Source organism: Falco biarmicus, chromosome 5 (genome assembly GCF_023638135.1).
Source record: "Falco biarmicus isolate bFalBia1 chromosome 5, bFalBia1.pri, whole genome shotgun sequence".
In the NCBI taxonomy this organism is placed as follows: Eukaryota; Metazoa; Chordata; class Aves; order Falconiformes; family Falconidae; genus Falco; species Falco biarmicus.
The window spans coordinates 74,655,204-74,675,403 of record NC_079292.1 but is presented as its reverse complement, the minus strand read 5'-3'; the positions used below and the strand labels follow the sequence as shown (position 1 = coordinate 74,675,403).

Here is a 20,200-nt window from a genome sequence, read left to right as displayed (position 1 = left end):
ATCAATAATTTATCAGTAGCCAGTAAGTGTTTGCAGTGGCAATGAATGGTGGATTTGGAGATGGGGAATATAAGGAAAGGAGGTGGTTAACACTGAATGGCAAAGCGCCTGATCTACCGCAGATGGGTTATCAGATTTTTTAAATTGCTTTTGCTAACAATACATGTTCAAACTGCTGAAGCTTTCAAATTAAATCTTGTTTTCAATAACTTGAATAAAACAATTTTTGAGATTCTAATTTGTAGATTCTAAAAGGGAGTCTGAAAATCACATTAACTCCAGATAAAAATGTTCAGTTATGGCATAGGATTGTAAAAGATAATGTGATTGCTCATGATACAAAACTGGGAGGAGTGGCTGAATCACCAGAAGGCTGTGCTGCTGTTCAGCAAGACCCGGACAGGCTGGAGAGTCTGGCAGAGAGGAAATTCATGAAGTTCAGTGATGGCAAGTGTAGGGTCCTGCACCTGGGAAGGAACAGCCCCTGACCCCTGTACAGGCTGGGGCTGACCCTGCTGGGAGGCAGCTCTGCAGAGAAGGCCCTGGGAGCTGCGGTGGGCAGCAAGTTCCCCTCGAGCCAGCTGTGTGCCCGTGTGGCCACGAATGCCAATGGGATCCCCGGGTGCATTAGGAGGAGCGTGGCCAGCAGGTCAAGGGAGGAGATCCTCACCCTCCACTCTGCCCTGGTGAGGCCACACCTGGAGAGCTGTGTCCAGTTCTGGGCTTCCCAGTTCAAGAGAGACAGGGAACGACTGGGCAGGGCCCAGCGGAGGGCTACCAGGATGATGAGGGGACTGGAGCAGCTCCCTGCTGAGGAACGGCTGAGAGAGCTGGGCCTGTGTAGCCAGGAGAAGGGAAGGCTGAGAGGGGACCTTACCAGTGCCTACAGATATCTCGAGGGCGAGTGTCCAGAGGATGGGGCCAGGCTCTTCTCAGAGATGCCCAGGTGTGACAGGACAAGGGGCAATGGGCACAAACTGCCACACGGGAGGTTCCCTCTGAATATGAGGAAAAACTCTTTACTTTGAGGGTGACAGAGCGCTGGGACAGGCTGCCCAGAGAGGCTGTGGAGTCTCCTTCTCTGGAGACATTCACAACCTGCCTGGATGTGATTCTGTGCAACTTGCTGTAGGTGAACCTGCTTTAGCAGGGGCTTGGTCTATCAGCTCTCCAGAGGTCCCTTCCAACCATGACCATTCTGTGATAGAACTACTTTGAACTTTGTGCTGTCCCTCCCATGCATATTTTCAGTCTCATCTCCTTATTAGAAAATGTTACACTCACTTGATCTTCAAGTACTTTGTTTTATTTTAAAATATTTTTTAAATTTAAACACCACACACAGAGTCTGATGATGATTTGGCATACACAGCTGTATTTTATTTTTAGTATCATGACAGATAATTTCTAAAACAGGGATTCTGAATAGTTATTCCTCATCATCTATAATGTTTTTCTTCTAGTAAGCCTGCATAACACAGCAAAAGAATGTTCCCTTTTTTGAGAAAGTACTCTATGTCTTATGAAATATTTTTGTGTAACAACCATGGGTATAGATTAATTTCAACAGGTACATCTGTAAGTATCACAGTTTTAATTCTAAATAGTGAATACAAAGTTCCAAGAAATCTATGCATTTATCTTGCCTGAAAATTATCTGGAATCTTTTTTGCAGTACTGAAATTTTCTTTGGCAGTATATACATGTGCTTGACTATTCTTTAACCATTTTGCAGGTTATCTACATTGCTGGCACTGATTAAGAAAACCCTAGTTTTTCGCTCATTTATGGGTGCATATTAATGAAAAATTACAAAGTGGATGAACTGACAGATCAAGATACTGAAAATACTACAGTGGTCTTTTTGAAAGCTGGATCAAATTGGGTCAAGAGGGACTAAAACACATCATAGTCTTATTCCTGTTAAATGCCTACAAAATGAAAGGAGTCTGTAGCAGAGTGGACCAGAGCCAATGATTCATTCCATCTCACAATATCTTTCAGGGTAACAAAACTCATTCTTTTTCCTCTTTAGAAAAGAAGCCCATGCAGATCTTTTCACAGAAAGTAATTGTGTCTTAATATTCTTTCTAAAAAATAGCCAGACGGATAGGGTTTCCTTTTAAATCTCTCTTTAGTCAAAAGTCTATTTTAGGTATCTTAAGCCTTGCCATCAAAATCCAGGATGCATACAGAAATTAAACTGAACATTTACGTTAAAGAAAACACAAGGGCAAAAATGTTCTCATTCTAAATTTCAGTTTCAGTTGCTAACCCCACCAGACTTGCAGATCTTGAGGTTATCAGGGAAAAGGCTAAAAGCTGGAGATGAGTAACGTCTGATTTGACAACCACTGAAAACAGTGAGAAGAAACCTCGTGAAAGAAGTAGGACCAGGAAGACTGCAGGGAAGAGCAACAGGGATAATGAGTTACTGGATGGCTTTCATTAAAAACAACAACTAAAAGTCTAGGGAGTCTTAGTCTGGAGGAGAGAAGATTCAAGGCCTTTGGCTTGATAGATAGATAAATTGCTGCACTACTGATGGGAAGTTAATTACCACACTGAATAGGTGATACAGGAAGATGCTTTATGATGTATCAGTTTAATCAAGATGGAGATAATGCAACTTCTCATGGTTGTGGTACACTTAAAGTATTCTCTAACCAGTTATGGCAAAGCAAAATGTCATGGTGACCTGTAACTAGCATTCAACTGGATGACCTGTAGGCAGGGTATCTCATTTCTTTCAAGACTCCAATTCTCTCTGCTAGCATTTTTAAAAATGCATTAAAAAATTTTACCTTACCACCTATGAGACTGGGAAGAATTAGTCCTCATTGACAGACAGCAGCAATTTGACATAAAGTGGTTAATCAGTTTGAGGGGGTTAAGCAGGCAGTCTGTAGCAGAAATCGCAAGTAAACCTTTTCTCCTAAGTCCTATGTGTCTTCTCCTGAAAACCTCTACTTGAAGTTGTTACTCATGTTACACATAAACCACTTTTGTGGTCACATTAGGAAGACAGTACATGCTGTACATCACCTGCAACCTGATGGAGGCTAAAATCTCTTTGTTGCTGAACAGGCTTAAACAAATATGCCACAGCCAACTGGTAGATCCCTGTGCAAAAGCCTGATGCAACAACTTCATAAATCTGAACATTTAGGCACAATTGCACCAGACAGGAACATCTCTCTTAAAACTATACTCATTAATGCCACAATACTTACACTGCAGTTCTCACTGATAGCTGTTTTATCATTTAGGAGTGTATCTTCTGCCAGACATCCAGATCAAGCAATAGAAGATGTGTAACACTTCTGCTAAAATGCCATGAAGATAAGAACTGGGAAAGTGCGTAAAGGAAACAGATACGCAGAAGCCAAGGTGCTTAAGTAACACCCTCACCAAGCTGTCCAAGCTGTGTATGTAGCAGAGGACTGGAAATCTGGGTAGAGGAGGATTTCAAGTGAGATACCAAGAGAATTTCCTGCATTGGGTAGGTTTCTCTTCCCCAGCAACAACCTTCCCTATGACAGCCAAGCATCTCCTGTCAAAGCCAGATGGAGGGAGTCTGAGGCACTGATACCGCTGACATTTTGCCTTTCCACAGAACATTTTCATACAAGGAATCAATAAAAGCTTATCAAGGTTAAAGGACTAGGAAGAAGAGGCATAGGGCTAAAAAAACCCCACCCAAACTGGGAGTCAGTGATATAGCCAAGGTACGATTCCTTTCCAGTGGGAAAAAAATCTAAGAGTATCTGCAAGACATAGCTTTCAAGTAGCAGTTAATAAGCTAAAAATGAAGTTTAGCTTCAAGGACTCAGAGATTTGACCTAGGTTTCCCACTATCCAAGGCAGCATTGCCAATGTGCACTATACAAGCAAGACCACAACAGACAGACCCTGTGCAGAAGCTTCCACCCATGGACCACTCACTTGGCAGAAGTCCTTGGAGGCAGGGAGTTCTCATTTTGTGAGCCTCCATTGACATTTGTTCCTCATTGCAACAGGAAGAAATCTAGTGAGTGACCTAGATGGAAATGGTATATTCTGAAAATTAAGAAACATTAAATGAGAAGAACAAGGAACTCTCATCTACTTACTGGGTAGGAAAATGCATTTAGCGAAAGGAAATAAAAGTGTTAGAGAGCCAAGGAAAGTTAAAGCATCACCTGAGGATTTATAGTATAAACATAATCACTAGGACTTTGTCCTCATCTGGCTTCAGCAATTCATATCTGCCCACACATGAATAAACTGGAAGTTAAGTGATCTCTCACTCATCTTCCATAAGCAGTTTTCTGAAAAACAACAATCGTGGCTAAAGGAAAGGGAGCTTCAATCTTCCCCTCTTCCCTTGGCAAAGAACTATATTTGCTATGGATAAGTCTTCCAATGAAGACAGAAAGAGATGCTTGCTGTTTTGTATCTACCAGGCCAGGGAACCCTACTCCTCCTGTCCCTGGAATGGCCAGGTCCATTTAATCCTATATCTTCCATTGTTTTTAAAGGGAAGTGGCATGGGGAAGCTTAAGGGAGAGAGGACCTTTTCTTAATCTCAAAAAGAACTCAGTGACAAACTCCAGCTATCTTGAAGAGGCTTGTACACAAAAAATCTGCGCTTGGAAAATCTGACTTAAAAATCTGAAGACGTATAAGCTAGGTCAATCAGATCTTCAGACACTAGAATCATCATTTGTTTTAGAAAACGTACTCAAGGCCTCTAATGTGGGTATTAGACTGAGCGCTGGAACATCCATTCCAAGCAAGCAGGACTCAGTTACGCTGATTCAAGTGCAGCATGGGAACCTCTGACAAAATGCTGGTGTCTCCTTGGGATTCCTATATGCACCCAAACTTGTGTTTCTGGGTTGTTCTGGGAGGGCAAAAATGTACAGGTTCAGCCCCAGGTTAATTCTCAGACTAACACTGTAAATAAATTTGTCTCACTGACTAAACTACAAAGAAAAGGAAATGAGTAAGCAGAATAACCAGAAATACCAGATGAGGACAATGGATGTAAATCTTGACATGACAATAGACCATACAGGACAACATAAAGAGGAAGAGGAGATGACCTTGATTGTTTGGAGATACTGTTAGAGAATGGGGAAAAGAGAAGAAAAAGAAGCCCCACAGATACTATTTTCATTTCTTAAAATGGAGATATTTATTTGTTAAGATAATTAAATCCAAATTATAAATAACATAATAGTTACCTTTGAAAAATTCCATCAAAATTAATCAAAACAATGAGCCTGTCCCTTCTGATCATGCTCATTAAGACTCTGCAGCTATGAAAAAAGGCATGGACTACTATAAAATTCAGATTTGTTTCCGTCCACTTGCATGAATATTATAAATAAGACTTTCCTTATAAAAATCACATGAGATGCTTGTGGCATATTTTGTAAAATGCAACTAGAAAAAGACAACAAGATACTGTTAATAAATAATACATTCAATAACAAAGCAATTTTTGCTATTGAGAAACATCTAGACATTTTGGGGTACAGTCACCATGAAACCATCTGAAAAAGAGACATTCTTAAAAGGAGCGCTGCACACTACTTGAAAATGAACAAATTCTACTGACATATTAGAAAATACATTATTGCCCAGCAAAGAAAGACAAACCCTTAGTCCTTGTAACAGTGTTAGCCAACAGCAAACATTTGCTACATTGGAGAGATTTAGATCGAAGCCCTAATCACAAGACTCTAAACAACAACACACTTTGTGATGTTTAACACAGTCCACAAAAGCACCTTCGCCCCTGAGCGTGCCAAAATGATGGTGATTCAAGGAGATGTTTACCCAAGTGCTCACATCATTTTGACACAACATCCAGCCTGTAAAGCTTACATACATCATAAATGATACAATAAATATTACATGCCAGTCACTGGAGGTAAGACAAATCCATGGAATTATGCAACCTCAGAGGCATAATGGTTTGCTTATCTACTTTAAAACCATCTCAAGACATTGAACTACCACATTACCATCACATTTTTCAATAAACTGGGCAAGATAAGAAGGAACGCAAATAAAAGTACTAGAATTACGCGAGGGCAAAATTCACCAGCTAACACTGACATCCCACATCACATTGCTCCTTTGTAAATATTGTGTGAAAGAGCAAAAAAGGCAGTTATGCCCAGTCCCTAAAGAGATAGGAGACACCTTGCATCTATCCTGCCTGGACAATTGTACACCAGCATTACTATAAACTACAGACGGATCCCAAGTCAGCTTGTTTTAACCAAACACTGAGCTCCTTCCAAACATACATTTACGGTATGGTATGTTTTACCACTGATGCAAGCATCACTTGCTTGAGCACTCCACCAAGAGCAAGTCTTGCCCTCTCTCATAGCCAGCCTTGCAGGGTCGGGTCAAAGTAGGAGGTCTGATATGTGTAGATGGTACGACAGGGAAAGTGAGAGAGCAGGGACCTTGCAGCTACAGGTGGAGACAAGCAGAAGCCAATCGTGATCCTTCAAGGAATACTTACTGGGCTACTTGCCTTCAAATCACCTGTTTTGTTCCAAAAGCAAAACACCAGGCAGTTGGTATTACCCCAGTGATGAGCCAGCTGTGGGTTCCCTGGTCCCCTGTGGCTGGGCAGGTATTTCAGGATTGCTGCAACTTGGGGATAAGGGAAAAAGTGTCACTCCTTCCTGACATCACCGATTTCTCATGAATACCTCAGTCAGGTAAATGCAAAATTATTAATTTTGAAAAAACTTTGCTTGGTCCATTTCTGTTCTAGTCAAGCTCAAAACTCCTTCCTTGAGTTGTGTGCATGTCTGTGCCTACAAGAAATGGAAGGGACCTCCTGGCATTTTAGCTTGCACTTCAGCTTCCAGCCATAAGCAAGCAGCACCACACCAAACCACAGTTGCTTATTTCCTGGCACAGGAACAGACTATTGAATTCCATGGGCAGGAAACATGGTATGACACCACCAGTAAGCCCGACTGATCTCCCAGCCAGTGCAGGCCTATAAGCCCATGCCTGGGAAGTCTGATCTGCTGGAAATGCAAATAGATTTCCCCTTACCATGCTGGAAGGAAGCATATTTAACTTCAGGAAGAGAGCAGTTTGTTTATCACCATCTTAATGGTAAAGCTTATGTTACCAGAATCTGAGTCTGGTCGTGAAAAGGGAGATAGACAAGAGGATGTGGGTCACTGCAAAAACTGCCAGAAACACTTTCTTTCCATTTCACGTCTCTTTTCAGTATTTTTACACTACAGAGCTCATACTCTGTACATACATGGACATGATATTAAAAAAAAAACACATGCACTCTTTTACATTCATCGTCATCTGCATGCTGTTTCACAGTTCATTGTCAAAACAACGTACCACTCCACAAAAATATCACAGCAACACACCTTTAATTTCCTTCATATCTTTCTTTGTTTGCTTTTCTCTTGAGCTTTCAGAAATAGCCAGATGGAACCAGCACTGACACAGGTTAAAGCAAGGTGTCTGATATGCATAAGAAACAGAAAGGTTTAGAATCCTTAAAGGACTTCCACCAGGAAGGCAGGATTGCTGTGTCCCCTTGAACTGCCAGAGCTGGAGATGAAAATGACTCTACAAGATTTCAGTTGCCAACTTAAGATACTCATAATTGTTCTTAAATACACCTTTAAAAAATATCTAAGTTTCTAAATAAAAATAGGAGACATTTCTGCCATATGCTCAGAGTGAAAAATCAGAATTTACAGCAAACTGTTTGCACATTGAGACTGCTTGATCTTGACCTGTAAGTGGCTAAAGCATGGCATGAAAATGCTTTGTACTGTCTTCCCTTCCACAACAAAAGAAAAAGAGCCTTGTTGCTATTGGACTGCTATAGCTGTTGCACTTGAAGTTTCTTCTGCTTCCACGGGGGCCCAGACACTTGCTGGCTCATCCCTCAGCAGATGTCTCAGCTCTGCTGTGGTGCTGGGAGGCTGCAGCGTGGAGCCACTCGGCCAAGGGGAGCTTCCAGCACCCAGCTCTAGTGATGAGCTAGCTGCTCAGGAGGGGGAAAGGCAGGGCAGAGGATGACATAACCATGGCTCCATGAGTTTCCAGCTAAGAGACTACTTCTCAGATTCAAAACTATCCTTCCCAGCAGGGTCAGCAAGGCTGGCCATGTCAGAGCACCAGGGGCCCCATGCCACCTCCTGGGGAGGGAGGACGCAGCAGATGGCAGTGGCTCCTGCTCAGCCCCCACCAAGCAAGGGCTGGGACCACACTGCGTGCTTCATCCTGGCAGCACCCCTGAGAATCTCCCAAAGCCCCAAGAGGTTCAGGAGCCAGGGGTTGCCCTCCGCCCCCAGCACAGGTACTCAGCGCAAGCCAGTCCAAACCCAGGCAGTGGTTTTTCATGCCTTGCTTTCTCACCCAAACAGTTCTCCCTCAAGAAGAGGATAAACCCCCCTTCATTTAAAATGCAGACTACCAGTAAATTCTCCAGAGGAACAGAAACTTTACTAAATGCAATTTCTGCATGTTGCATGTAGCAATAACTTATGCATTGGAAAAAGACCTGAGAGATATCCACCAAGATGCAAACAAAAGAAAAAATGAAAAATAATGAGGTCAATGGAAAGAATACATGTACCAAAAACAAGACGACAGTGACAGATACTGATTCAAGTTGTTTCTATTCTTGTCTGAGCTTGTAACTTCCATGAGACATAAAATGAAAATAAAAAATATTTTTATCACCATGGTAGTTACAGGCCATGCGAAATTAATTTATATTTTATTGACTGATTGACTATGAGTGCACTAAGATACTGCAAAGATCCAAAACTTGACTGCATGCTATTTAGGTTAAAACCCAAAGACACAGCCAGGCTGGGTTTTATGAAAGCCAGAAGAATTTTCAGTTCTCAAAACTTTTAATTGTTAAGAGGACGTTAATTTGTCAAGACTTCATTGTTGATCATCATAAGTAGTGTTATGAAACTGTGCACAAAACAGCAAAGAACCATAAGACCGACATTTTTAAGACAGCCAGCATCTGAGACTAGAACTGAACCTTAGATATATAGTGTCATTAAAAAAAAAAAAAGAGAATAAAGAAAGATTTCTTCCCTGCAAAAACTATCAGAAAAGAAAAATTGCAGTCAAATAGCAGGGGGGGAAGATCATATCATTACATCAATAAATTCTAACGAAATTATTTGACAATGAGTGGAAATATTAGCAGGCATCAGATCCATCATGGACAGTAAATTACTTGAGGTTATCTAACTCCTAGATACAGTCAGTCAGTGGTGAGGCTTCACACTGTAGAAAAATCCTTTTTTCATTTTCAATTGGCTGACACAATGTACTTGACAGATAGATCACTTCTATGCAACTTGCTGAAACAAGGACATGACTTAGATTATGATTTGATTTCAGACTGATGCCTTACTACAGCAGATGTTTGAAATGCAGTTATCTGCCTTACAAAAACAACCAATGAATAGCACAAACTACTCGTGATCTATACTTATGGAAAAAGATCAGTAGCTTACAGAATAGGAACCTTTAACTAGGTAGAATAATCTGTCTTTGCTTGAAAATACCTTAATCTACAATTTTCATAGGATGAATTCCCTCAGGATTGAGAGCAGACAGCTGGTTAAAAATCTAGGCATTTCTACTAATTTGATGGGAATCAGAACAGTAAAAGACAGCAGAGAATTTGGCTTATAAATTTAAGGGCAGGCAGACAGAAGAAAACCTTCTTTTCCCATTAAAATTCATGGCTTTTCACTTTCCTGCAATCTATGCATTATCTGAAGTCCTTATTGTACTTACTAACAATGAGGCTGGATTTTAACAGCATAAATTCAGTCAGATAAATGTTTGTTCGTTTTCTTGTTTTCACTGTTCAAAACATATAAACCTTTGTATTTTGTAAAATTTCTGGGTTTTTTCACTTTACTTCCCAAGCATGACTTAACCAACTCTCAAAACATCTAAGCTAAATATAAACTCCATTCACCTGACAGAGAAATCACTACAGGATGAAAGATTTCCAACATTCTGGGGTAAGACATACTGGAAATAAGGCAGCCTTCATTTTAATTCTGAGTTAATACAGTAATTAGTAGTAGGAAGATGTGAAATACTGCAACCAAGCTTGCTTGCACTCAGTATTAATAAACCTGAAGTGGCGTCTCTGTTACGGTTTTCGGTTTAGAGACCAGAGGAAAGTTCACTGGAGTGCAGAAATTATAAACAACACAGCACGTTTCACCCCAGTACGACAAGAACCGAAAGAGTGGAAGAATAGAGACCTAACATCTGCTAATAACTTCAGGTCCCAATTCAGCCAAGCATGCAAACACATGCTGCATCCCTTTATCTTTACAAGACTGTGCCATTCTGCAGATTTATCTCCTTTCTGATCTTTGTCTAGTTCTTTAGACACAACTACTAAATGGTAGCATATGTACAGTAAGAAACCTCAGAAGATCTAAACCTCTGTCCTGAGTTTGGTTTTCTTTCTTTTTTGACTACATTTGGAGGATAATACTTAATTTTTTATCTAAGGACACCACACGGAATAGTCTAAAATTGGAAGCTTTGCAGAACTATGGACTTGAATACAAAGGTAAAAGTGCAGAGTAACTTGAAATACAGGCAAAACCCTCACATCTCTCACATAGGGCTTGTTCAGTTATTGATGTATTTCAGGAGGTGAAAAAACGGGATCTTTTTTCACATGTAAAATTTGTGCCTTTTTTTTTTTCCCCCACCAAATAATTGCAAAGTAATTCTTCAAGATACCAATCAATGTTTGACTATAAATTTCAGGCTATCAAATATTTTGTTTATATTTATATAATTGTGTGCCTATATATTATTTAGGTAACCTACAGAGACTTCTAAAAAGGGTAAATAAGAGTTCTGATTGATATTTCATTCCATTTTCAATGCAAGGCGAAGAGCATGAACAAAAGAAAAAGCCACTGTTTCTGTCTGTGCGTAGAACAATTCTTTGAAATGCTTATGAGGTAGGAGTTTCAAGAGCACTGAATGCTGACCTAATCCAATATTGGCTCAATGGGGATTTCATTATTGATATAAATAAAAAACACAGTGGTTTTTTTTAAGTCCTTGCCCTATGCAGCATCAGGCATTCACCTTCCGGTGACCTCCTCATATATACAAGTCTCATATTCAGTATGGCTTTCAGATATGTTTTGGAACAGGCCAAACCATGCAGGGTGACAAAATGATACACTAAAGGACTTATTTCCAGTCGTTTCAATGCTCATTTCAGTTTTCACTACATTCAAAGTCCAGTCCTTTAAAATTAGTCAACATTATGACCTTCAGGATCAAAGTCCATGCTTGAAGAGCCCTCGCAGAACTAAGAATAACACTCAGTATATGGGAGACATCAAGCAGGCAGAGCTGCAGCTAAAATACCTTTTTTATTTTCAGTGCAGCACAGCCTGTATCATCTGCTGAAACTCTACAGCTCAAGAGGCAGCAATCAACTCACGTGTTTGTAGGAGCCCTGCCAGATTACTCCAAAACAGCATTCTCCTGAAAACTGGACATCTTCTGTCAGTTTTGCTTTGCATGCTAGAAGCTACGGGTATCCGAAAAGAAAACTTGTGGTCTTGGAAAAAGAAGTGTTTATTTTCAGTGCACGTAAGGATTATAAAAAAAGTGTTCAAGCATTTTCTACAAAAATTAATACATGCAGAGAAGAAAAAGATGTTGTGATTATAGCACTTCACAGCACACTGAGATCCTGGTCAAAGACAACCAAGCAGGGACTCAAATCTGGGTCTCAGTGCTCAGATTACGCTGTTGTAATCAAAATCTCTTTTTCTCTGTGCATATATTTTCAGTGAAAATGTTTCCTTTACTACCAAGGTAATCACATAATAACAAAGCTTCTTGCAGAATATGTAGATTCCCTAGCTTCTTGGTAATAATTTAGCTTAAAATATATTATGCATCTGTAATTGCCCCCTTCCAATAAACAGAAAATCATGTAACTCATCTTTGCTATGGGCCCCATCTGAGCAAAACAATTCATTGAATATACCATTAGAAATCAACAGAAACTATTCAAAAGGTACTTAAGTGTTTTATTGAACACTAGCTCGTTCATAAACCCAGCCAACAATTACTTGTGGCATTGCTTTCTTACACTCACTTCGGATTCACTCACAATAACTAAATCCACTCTGAAAGAAAAAAAAGAGTTTAACTTGGAAGGAGAAGACAAGTAACACAATAAATTCCAGGTGGTCTGAGCGCTAAAGGTTCACTTGCTTTAGAGAGACCCCGAGAGGGTAAATACTCAGCTCAACAGAAAGCTGACCAACTCAATAGCAGCAAGACGTACATGTGCATTATTTTAAGATGCAGTTTTAATGGGCCCTTCTGAGACTTGCCAGGGATCGAAAGTGTTTCAGGACAAGAAGCAGGCTGGTCTCCAAAGAGATGAGCTGCCATCATTTGCAGTAAGCCCAGCACTTTTGACTGTGAAGCAGGAGAGGGATAACTCCACTATGGGTAATCACCTAGGAGCTGGTCTGCAACCCAGGAGCACATCACTGAGCTGCATCCCCTGCCCCATACATGCCTGAGCACCGGTTAGGGCAGCATCGGTGCGTGCCTGAAAAAACCACAGCCGCATGCTAACAAATAAACTGTACCACTAAGGAAAAAGCTTAAGTTTCTGCTCTGTCCTGCAGAGCTCAGCCTTACAGACTCTGCTGGAGTGTTTTCACAGCCCTGTGGAGACCTCTGAATGCAGCCCAAGTTCAGGAAAACTATGGATCACCATCCAGAGGTGTCTGTCTCTCCTGATTGTAGAGAACCTATGCAACCATTTTCAATTAACAACACTTTCCCCCTGCCCCTTTTTTTTTTTTTTTTTTAACAGCTGAAGAGACAGAGTGAGAGTCATTTTTAAGTATACACATTAAGCTGAAGAGGCTGAATACACTAGGGCTCAACCTACCGTAATAAAACCTGAAGAAAATGAATAATCAGGGAGGAATAAATAGCTGTTTCAGTTCCCATTGCTGCCAAAGAAATACCAGCTAGGGAGGGTAGGTTAAGTCTCCTGTTGGGTATTTGTGTTACGCTTAGGAAAATGAGTTTGCTAATATTTAACAAAAAGGCCAATAAGCCTTTTACTAATTGTTCTGTTCAAAAACTACCAAAAAGTCAAATATCTGATAGATTCCAAGTGACAAAATCTGGGAATTCAAAGAACCAGAAGTTATTTTACAAGAATTGCTTTGGAAAATGCAGCCTCATTCCATCCTCTCTCTTCCTCAGTGATGGAATTACCAACACCTAACTGAAGTCGTATTTTTGATTTGCAGTTAACTCTTGTTAGTTTTATCAACATTTCAGAAGAAAAGAGGTTCAAAATCACAAAGTATATTAGCTACAATATGGCTGATTTTCTAAATCACACTTCTAACCCAATGAAGACGGTCATCAGGAAGGACAGAGCAGAGAGATCCTTTGGGATGACTTTGTGGGGCACAGATAGAAGATGATCCTAGAGGGATCCCAGACGGAGATATGACGGAACCACATGACATTAGGAGCAGGTCCCATTAGGGAGGTCATAGCACACCAAGACAGTCACAGCCCCCGGAGCACTCCCCAGGCATTGAGCCAGGGAATAGGCATTTCTGGACAAAGTCTGATGAATGTTATTTACTAGGACGTGTCAACTAATGGAAATCCCACCATACCATTTCATGATGGAGACAGTGACTCAGGATAATAGCTAGTTAGTCCATTTTATATATGTGTTTTGGGGGGAGTGGCAGGACAGAAGGGACAGACAGATTCATCATCATTCTTTGTTCCATTGTACTTCCCTTTGTTTAATCAGTTTCTCCTCCACATAAAATTTTGCTTTGCTGCCATCCTGCAGATAACCATCAGTAGGTCACAGGTAGTTCATTTTTCACAGTCACTACCAGATTAAAATGTCCTGCACTTACTTTGAACTGGGAATCTTTACAAAGAATTGCTACACTCCAATTTGTTACACCACTGATTCGATCTTCCTTTTTTTCCAGATCACCCAACTCTTCAAGAACTGCCTGTCCTTCACATAACCTGGACTCCTTCCAACAATTACTAATCTATTGAGCTGAATAAAAGAACCAAAGCAGGCAGCAAATTATGAGATAGCATTTACCTCCTTCATTATCCTCAATTCTAGCTGAAAGTTTTCACACTTCTGTTCTTGTTAATTACAGGCAAGGGTGAGCCAGACACTAAACCAGTTTCCATGAAGATGTATAGAGGAAGGGTTTTACATAACTACCATAGTTCAGATGTTCAATTTAAAAAAAATCAGATGCTTTGCTTAGTTTCAGGTCCCACAGAGGTGCAAATTCAGCAGTGTATGTTATGACACCATTTTGATGAAGCTAACAAAAATGTGAAAGTTGAAAAACGGTCAGTATTTCTATATTCTACAAAAGTTAAGCTGTAACAGAGGCTTGGACCTTTGACATCTGTGGCTCGTTCTCCCCTAATCTGGAATCTTCATTTCAGCAAAAATATAAAAAAACAACATTCATGAATAAGAGTCCTTACAGCATTACAGCAAGGTCTGTGCCAAAATCATAAATGTTTTTATTCTCATGAGCACATGCACACCTTCCCTATGATTTTTGTTTCCTGGCTTCTGTTTAGCTTGTCTGTTTTAGAAGGAGCTCCAAAAGCTTCATAATCAACAGGAAAGAGAAATTTTACATAGTTTTGGCACAAGTTCAAAAATTGGTCTTGATTTACTCAAAAATATAGTCCCAAAAGGATCACATTTAGAGTGATTTTAGTACTGAATATCTTCCATGCACAGCTCGTGTAAAGGAATTTATTCTCATTACAAATATGGGGCAATACGTCCTGTGCAGACCACTGATTCCAGCACTTCTGTACCTTGTCACCTCTGTGATAAAATTAATACCTAGGAACATTAACAAATCATTCAACCAGTCTGAACTAGTTTTATTGAAGATGAATTGCAGTAGCTTTCAACCTGGCAAAGACTTGTGCAGCTTTAGCTACTCTAACAGAGAAATTCAGGGTCTGGCAGTAGAAATAGAGAAGCTAGAGTAGGGAATCTCACTAACAAAATAAGCATCATTAAGATTTCAATTAACTTTAATATAAGAACGGAAGCAATGAGATCTGATTAAGGGCACTGCCATCAATGGACTGGAATTAATCAACAGGTAAATGCTGGATGGATATAACCACGCTGAACAAAGTTTGCCATCGCTGCAAGACACTGATTTCTCACGGTTAACGTTTACAGTTAGCCTCCTGGATTTGCCTGTGCCTTCCTTTTAGCAGGAGTATGGTCCTATCCCATGGTGTGACCTCTCACCCAAAGGAGGATACAACTTCATTCCCTTGCTTGCAATGCCATATTTCACATCAATGATCCTATACATGGACAGACACCCCTGCTAGATTTAGACAAGGCAAACCTTATGCTGAGCAGCAGCATGGACGGAGCATATTTACTCCATTTCTGTCAGGCAGCTGCCACTCTCACGTTCCCAGCTGCTTTTCTTATTATTGTGTGTGTGTGACTGCTCTTTCCATTAAACACTTGCAGTACTTGCCTCTGTCTCTTTTTACTTGCTGGAAAAAAGGCTGATTGCTGGTCAGTGTCTGCATGGACTGACAAGTCAGCCAGTTGAAAGAGATTTTGCTCTTAAAAGGGGCATTACTTTTAATTTCTCTTCTTTCCTCAGCTGCCAGTTTTCTGGAAGTTATAGAAAATTACTTATCCTTGAAGCCTTTACTTCCCTATCAAATGTGGTTGTCTTTGTAAGATGAAGTTATATTCACTGTACATAAATGTGAATAGACCCAGAATTACCAATTTCTCCAACTTCAAGCACACATCACACACAGCCTGTGTCTCTTCTACCACCATTATTTTTTGGAAGCTATCTCCTTGCAAACATCAGGACTGCAGACATCAGAAGGGACTCACAAAGACCACAGGCTACAAGTTTGGTCTGCCTTAGGCTTACAGAGGTGAGGAACACATCAAATACATCATCTTCAGATACCCAGAACACTGGTTGAACATCAAAAAGCCAGACATTGTGAAACATTGCAAAAAGTTTTCCCACAAAAATACATGGTTTTCTCTTGTTCTTCTAATCCATTTATTTTCCCAAGACATGGAAAAAAGGATTACCAAAGGGCTGGAGAGCTGTCAGAGAGGTTCAGAACTAAATTCCCAAGTATTGGTAAAAATACAAAAAAAAATGACCAGCAAAGAGGCAATTCCCCCCTGCTCTCCTCATTCCCTCCCACCCCCAAGGAATTGCTGAAGTGCCAATTCTAGCACATCATATTTCGGCTACTGTTCTCACAGATAGTATTATCTTTAAAGCACTAAATGTGCAAAGCTTGATGTGTACAATAAAAATGGTACAGGCATCTCTTCTTCTCCAAGAAAGGCAGTTCAGTAGAATTCTGCCATAACAAGCAGTAAAGAAAATATTTTACGTTCAGATCCTTCCTCATTGAGTACCCACATCATAGATAAAACAAATATAATGAAAGGGAACGAATTATCAAGTGACGTTCCATCAGTGTGTTGACTGTACTTTTAACAAAAACATGGACAGAGGTACAATGGGTTATAGAAGCACATTCAGGTTTTTTCAGAACAATCTCTAGAATGTTATTTAATCCAAATCTCCATGTTACAGTTCAGCACTGTCCTGTAATCCTGTGGAACAGTGCCCACTTTATGCTTGGAATATCCATATTTAGGTAGAAGATTTTATTATGAAACATAGGTTTAAAAGCCAAACTTTTTTTGCCAATGTCCTCCACAAATAGTTGAATTATTCATATTTAAAGAAAAGCCATGGATTTTGCTTTTTTTTTCCCCCTTTTTAATTATATCTATATAACTTGCAGCTGGTAGTCCACAAAGAGAGATGTCAACATACGATAGGACACATCCCCTAAAATACTAGCACTTTGGAGCTAAAACAGTTAGCACAGGAAGTTGTTGTGGAAAACTGATGACAGTTTTGTTTTTTCAACACTTTGACTAGAATTTCAGCTACTAATGATGGAAGGATACAAAAGAGAACACTGATATACGTTTTTAAAGTTAATGGCGAAAACATCTTACAGCTGAAATTGCACTGTGCACTGAGCTGGTATTCTCTTCTTGTCCTACAATGCCAAAGCAAAGCAAACAAACAAAAAGATTTCTCATTTACATGGTGATAGGACCATCTGCTGCCCAAGTAATAACCCAAAATAAAACAGTCCTTCAGGCGCTGCGCCGGCCGGAGCAGCGTGCGTGCAACGCACACACTGACATAATTCGCCCACTGTGAGGAGAGAGGCTGCCTTACGTAAGGGCCTGCCGCTTTCTTTTTTTCTTTTTTTTTTTTTCTTGCTGGCTAAGCAGCTTTTCAGTGCTCCCAAAGGCTGTTTTATTTTTCAGACTATCTTTAACCAGTGACAATCTTGTGAGAAAAGTACAAGTCTTTAAGGCTAACGTTACAATCCAAGCAGAAGAGCTAGTCACACAAAGAGAAAGGATTTTTTAAGCTTCAACTCATTTAAAACGGCACTTACATTCATTTCTGCAGTTTATCTGCTATAAGCAAATGAAGAACCTCATTCTGCATTCCACTGAACACCTCAAATCCCCTTGACAGTCAATGAACATCTGGAGTCCAAATGAATACAGAATTGATCCCTAAGGCTGGACAGCAAAACAGGTCAGGAACCATCCCTACTACAAAAGCCACTGTGGAAATTTTGCAGCAGGTCAGCTGAAACCAGGCTGCCCTTCCCTACTGGTTTTGTAACACACGTTTTATTTTCAGACCAATTTGCCTTAACCAGCTCTTGCCCACAGTACAGCATTAGCATGGCTATCAGTGCAATGACCTAAACTATCCTGATAGAACCTACAACAGGTAAGTCCATCCATACTCAATAGGAGGGCATTCCTAGGACATTCTTCTAACCAGATTCTTAGCACCCTTCACTCTCCCAAGAGTCTTCAGAAGAGCTGATGGTACTCAGCTCCTGGGGCTTTTAAGCCTTTCCTTTTCCTTCCATTGGGAAAAAAAGAAAAGAAAAAAAAAGGGGGAGTGGGGGTGGGGAAAGAAAAAGGAAAGAAACAAAGAAAGTCAACAACACACACATGCTTGCCTACACACAAATCCCCCCTCAAACAGAGGGGGGGGGGGAAAAAAAAAGGAAAAGGAAAGCTCTGCCAAACTGGAATGAAATGGATTTTTGAACAGACAGTCATATTTGGCACTGTCAGCAAAAGCTTGTGGGTGGCCCTGTGTCTCTCTGAGCCTTAATGCCCTTTTTACATCGGTCATTTAAAAACGTTCCCTGGAAAGTTCAGCTGTGCTGCTTCTGATATTATTTTCACAAATCTGCTGAATGGACTTGATGTAGAGATTTGCTTCCCCCAACCCCAGTTCCACAAAGCACTATACATTAAGGACGTATTCCATTTGGCCTTCAAGTAGCATTTTTATGGTCCATGCAGATCCACGATTATTTTCCCTTTAAAAAGAATCAACAGAAAAACAGAACTCTCTGTTGGAGAGCATGGAAATTAAAAACTGTTGGATTTCCCAAACCAACTACTACGATCCTCAGGCAGAAGACTGGATTAAAGGGTCCTCACATGGTTCTAGCTGCATTCTCAGTACACCACTTTTATGAAGAAACCAGAGCTGTAGAAATTCCTCTGGCATGGCGTGGAATCCAGAATCGGGCAACACATTGTCATAGTAATGATGGCTAATAAACTTCCCGTGCAGGTCCACTGAGAACGGCCAGAAGCCATAAATCGTTACTTCTTCACACAGACCAAGGGCGGCACTGACTAGGAAAAGTCCTGTGGAAAGCCGTTTGGCATGGATACCTTTGGTTTTCCAGAATTTGCCAATGTCACGCAGGAAATTGGGGTTGGCAAAAAGGACTGTTTGCTTGGCACTGAAGTCCTCCAAGGTGTAATAGACACGTAGGGAGGGTCCTGTCCCAGTCTTCATGGAGAAGGCTGGCATGTAGATGTAGCTGTGGTTATACACCTTCACACTGTCCACAAATGCTTTTCGAGACCACAGCAAATTCTGAAACCTGCAAAACAATGGAGAAAAACAAGTTGGTGACACATAGGTTTTCCCAGTTACTTCAAAATATAGCTAAAAACTGCTCTTCATACCCATATTCACAGTTAACTGGACACCTTTCCTGAGCTCAGAGAAAGTTCAGACAAACTTCTGACTGTCTGACACTGCCCCTCTTCTGAAAACATAAACCTGAATACTGTTGAAAACTATCTAGTATCCTGCTAGCTCCAAAACCCAAAACATTTCTGATTTAATCTAACAAAAAAACCTTGAACGAACAGTGACAGTACTCCTGAAAATAAAGCCTTTTTAGTGGTGACATTTTTCATTTGTCCAAAAAACAACTCATGTTTTCAGGCACAGAAATCTCTAAAAGAAATTTTAATATCCGTGTTATTCTTGTTTCTTAAAAGCATACTAAAAAAGAATCCAAGTTACATGTTGACCAAGCAAAACCAAAAAATACTTAAATAGAAACTTTGGACTTCTAAAACTTGTAAGAGTTGGTTTTGTTACACCTGTACAGTGATTTAAGTTGCGCTACAATAGCAGTTAATTCTCGTTTTGGAACTGAGAGAAACTCAAAGAACGTACTTTGTCACAAACAATAAAACAAATCAATGAATTGTTTAGGATAAGTGGCACCACAAAAATGTAGCAACAGGCACCAAACAATACTCAGAATTGGTGTTTAAGATGGCACGATTGACACACTGAGTAGGTTTAAAGGCAGCTGGTACTTGTAGCGTGCAAGTTAAAGGAGAGGCTAGTTGGTAACTACGAGGAGGGCAACACATATGTACAGATTATTTCCCTAATATGATAGTTTTCTTACCCCTTGATATGAAAACATTGGGTTACAATTTGGTAAATTGCCAATAGCTATTTGCTGATGTCTATTTTATCCCTGATGTTAAGACTTACGTACTACTCCAAAACCAGTATCCTGTCAAGACTATAACTTTTCCTTGCCATATGCTTCTGGATATGCCAAGATGAATGAGACATCTGGCAGGAAATCCTAGGCC

The 20,200-nt window shown here is 40.3% G+C and overlaps 1 protein-coding gene across 2 annotated transcripts in view; it reads right to left on the bottom strand.

The window, feature by feature from the left end:
- Positions 1 to 1,354: 1,354 nt before the first annotated feature.
- The window catches only part of ST8SIA1 (ST8 alpha-N-acetyl-neuraminide alpha-2,8-sialyltransferase 1), a 141,405-nt gene continuing 122,559 nt past the window's right edge, over positions 1,355 to 20,200 (bottom strand). For both annotated transcript variants that reach the window (XM_056342138.1, XM_056342139.1), the window contains exon 5: positions 1,355 to 19,179. In XM_056342138.1, the coding sequence (XP_056198113.1) occupies positions 18,693 to 19,179 (487 nt within the window). In that variant the 3' untranslated portion in view covers positions 1,355 to 18,692. The remainder of the gene's footprint in view (positions 19,180 to 20,200) is intronic.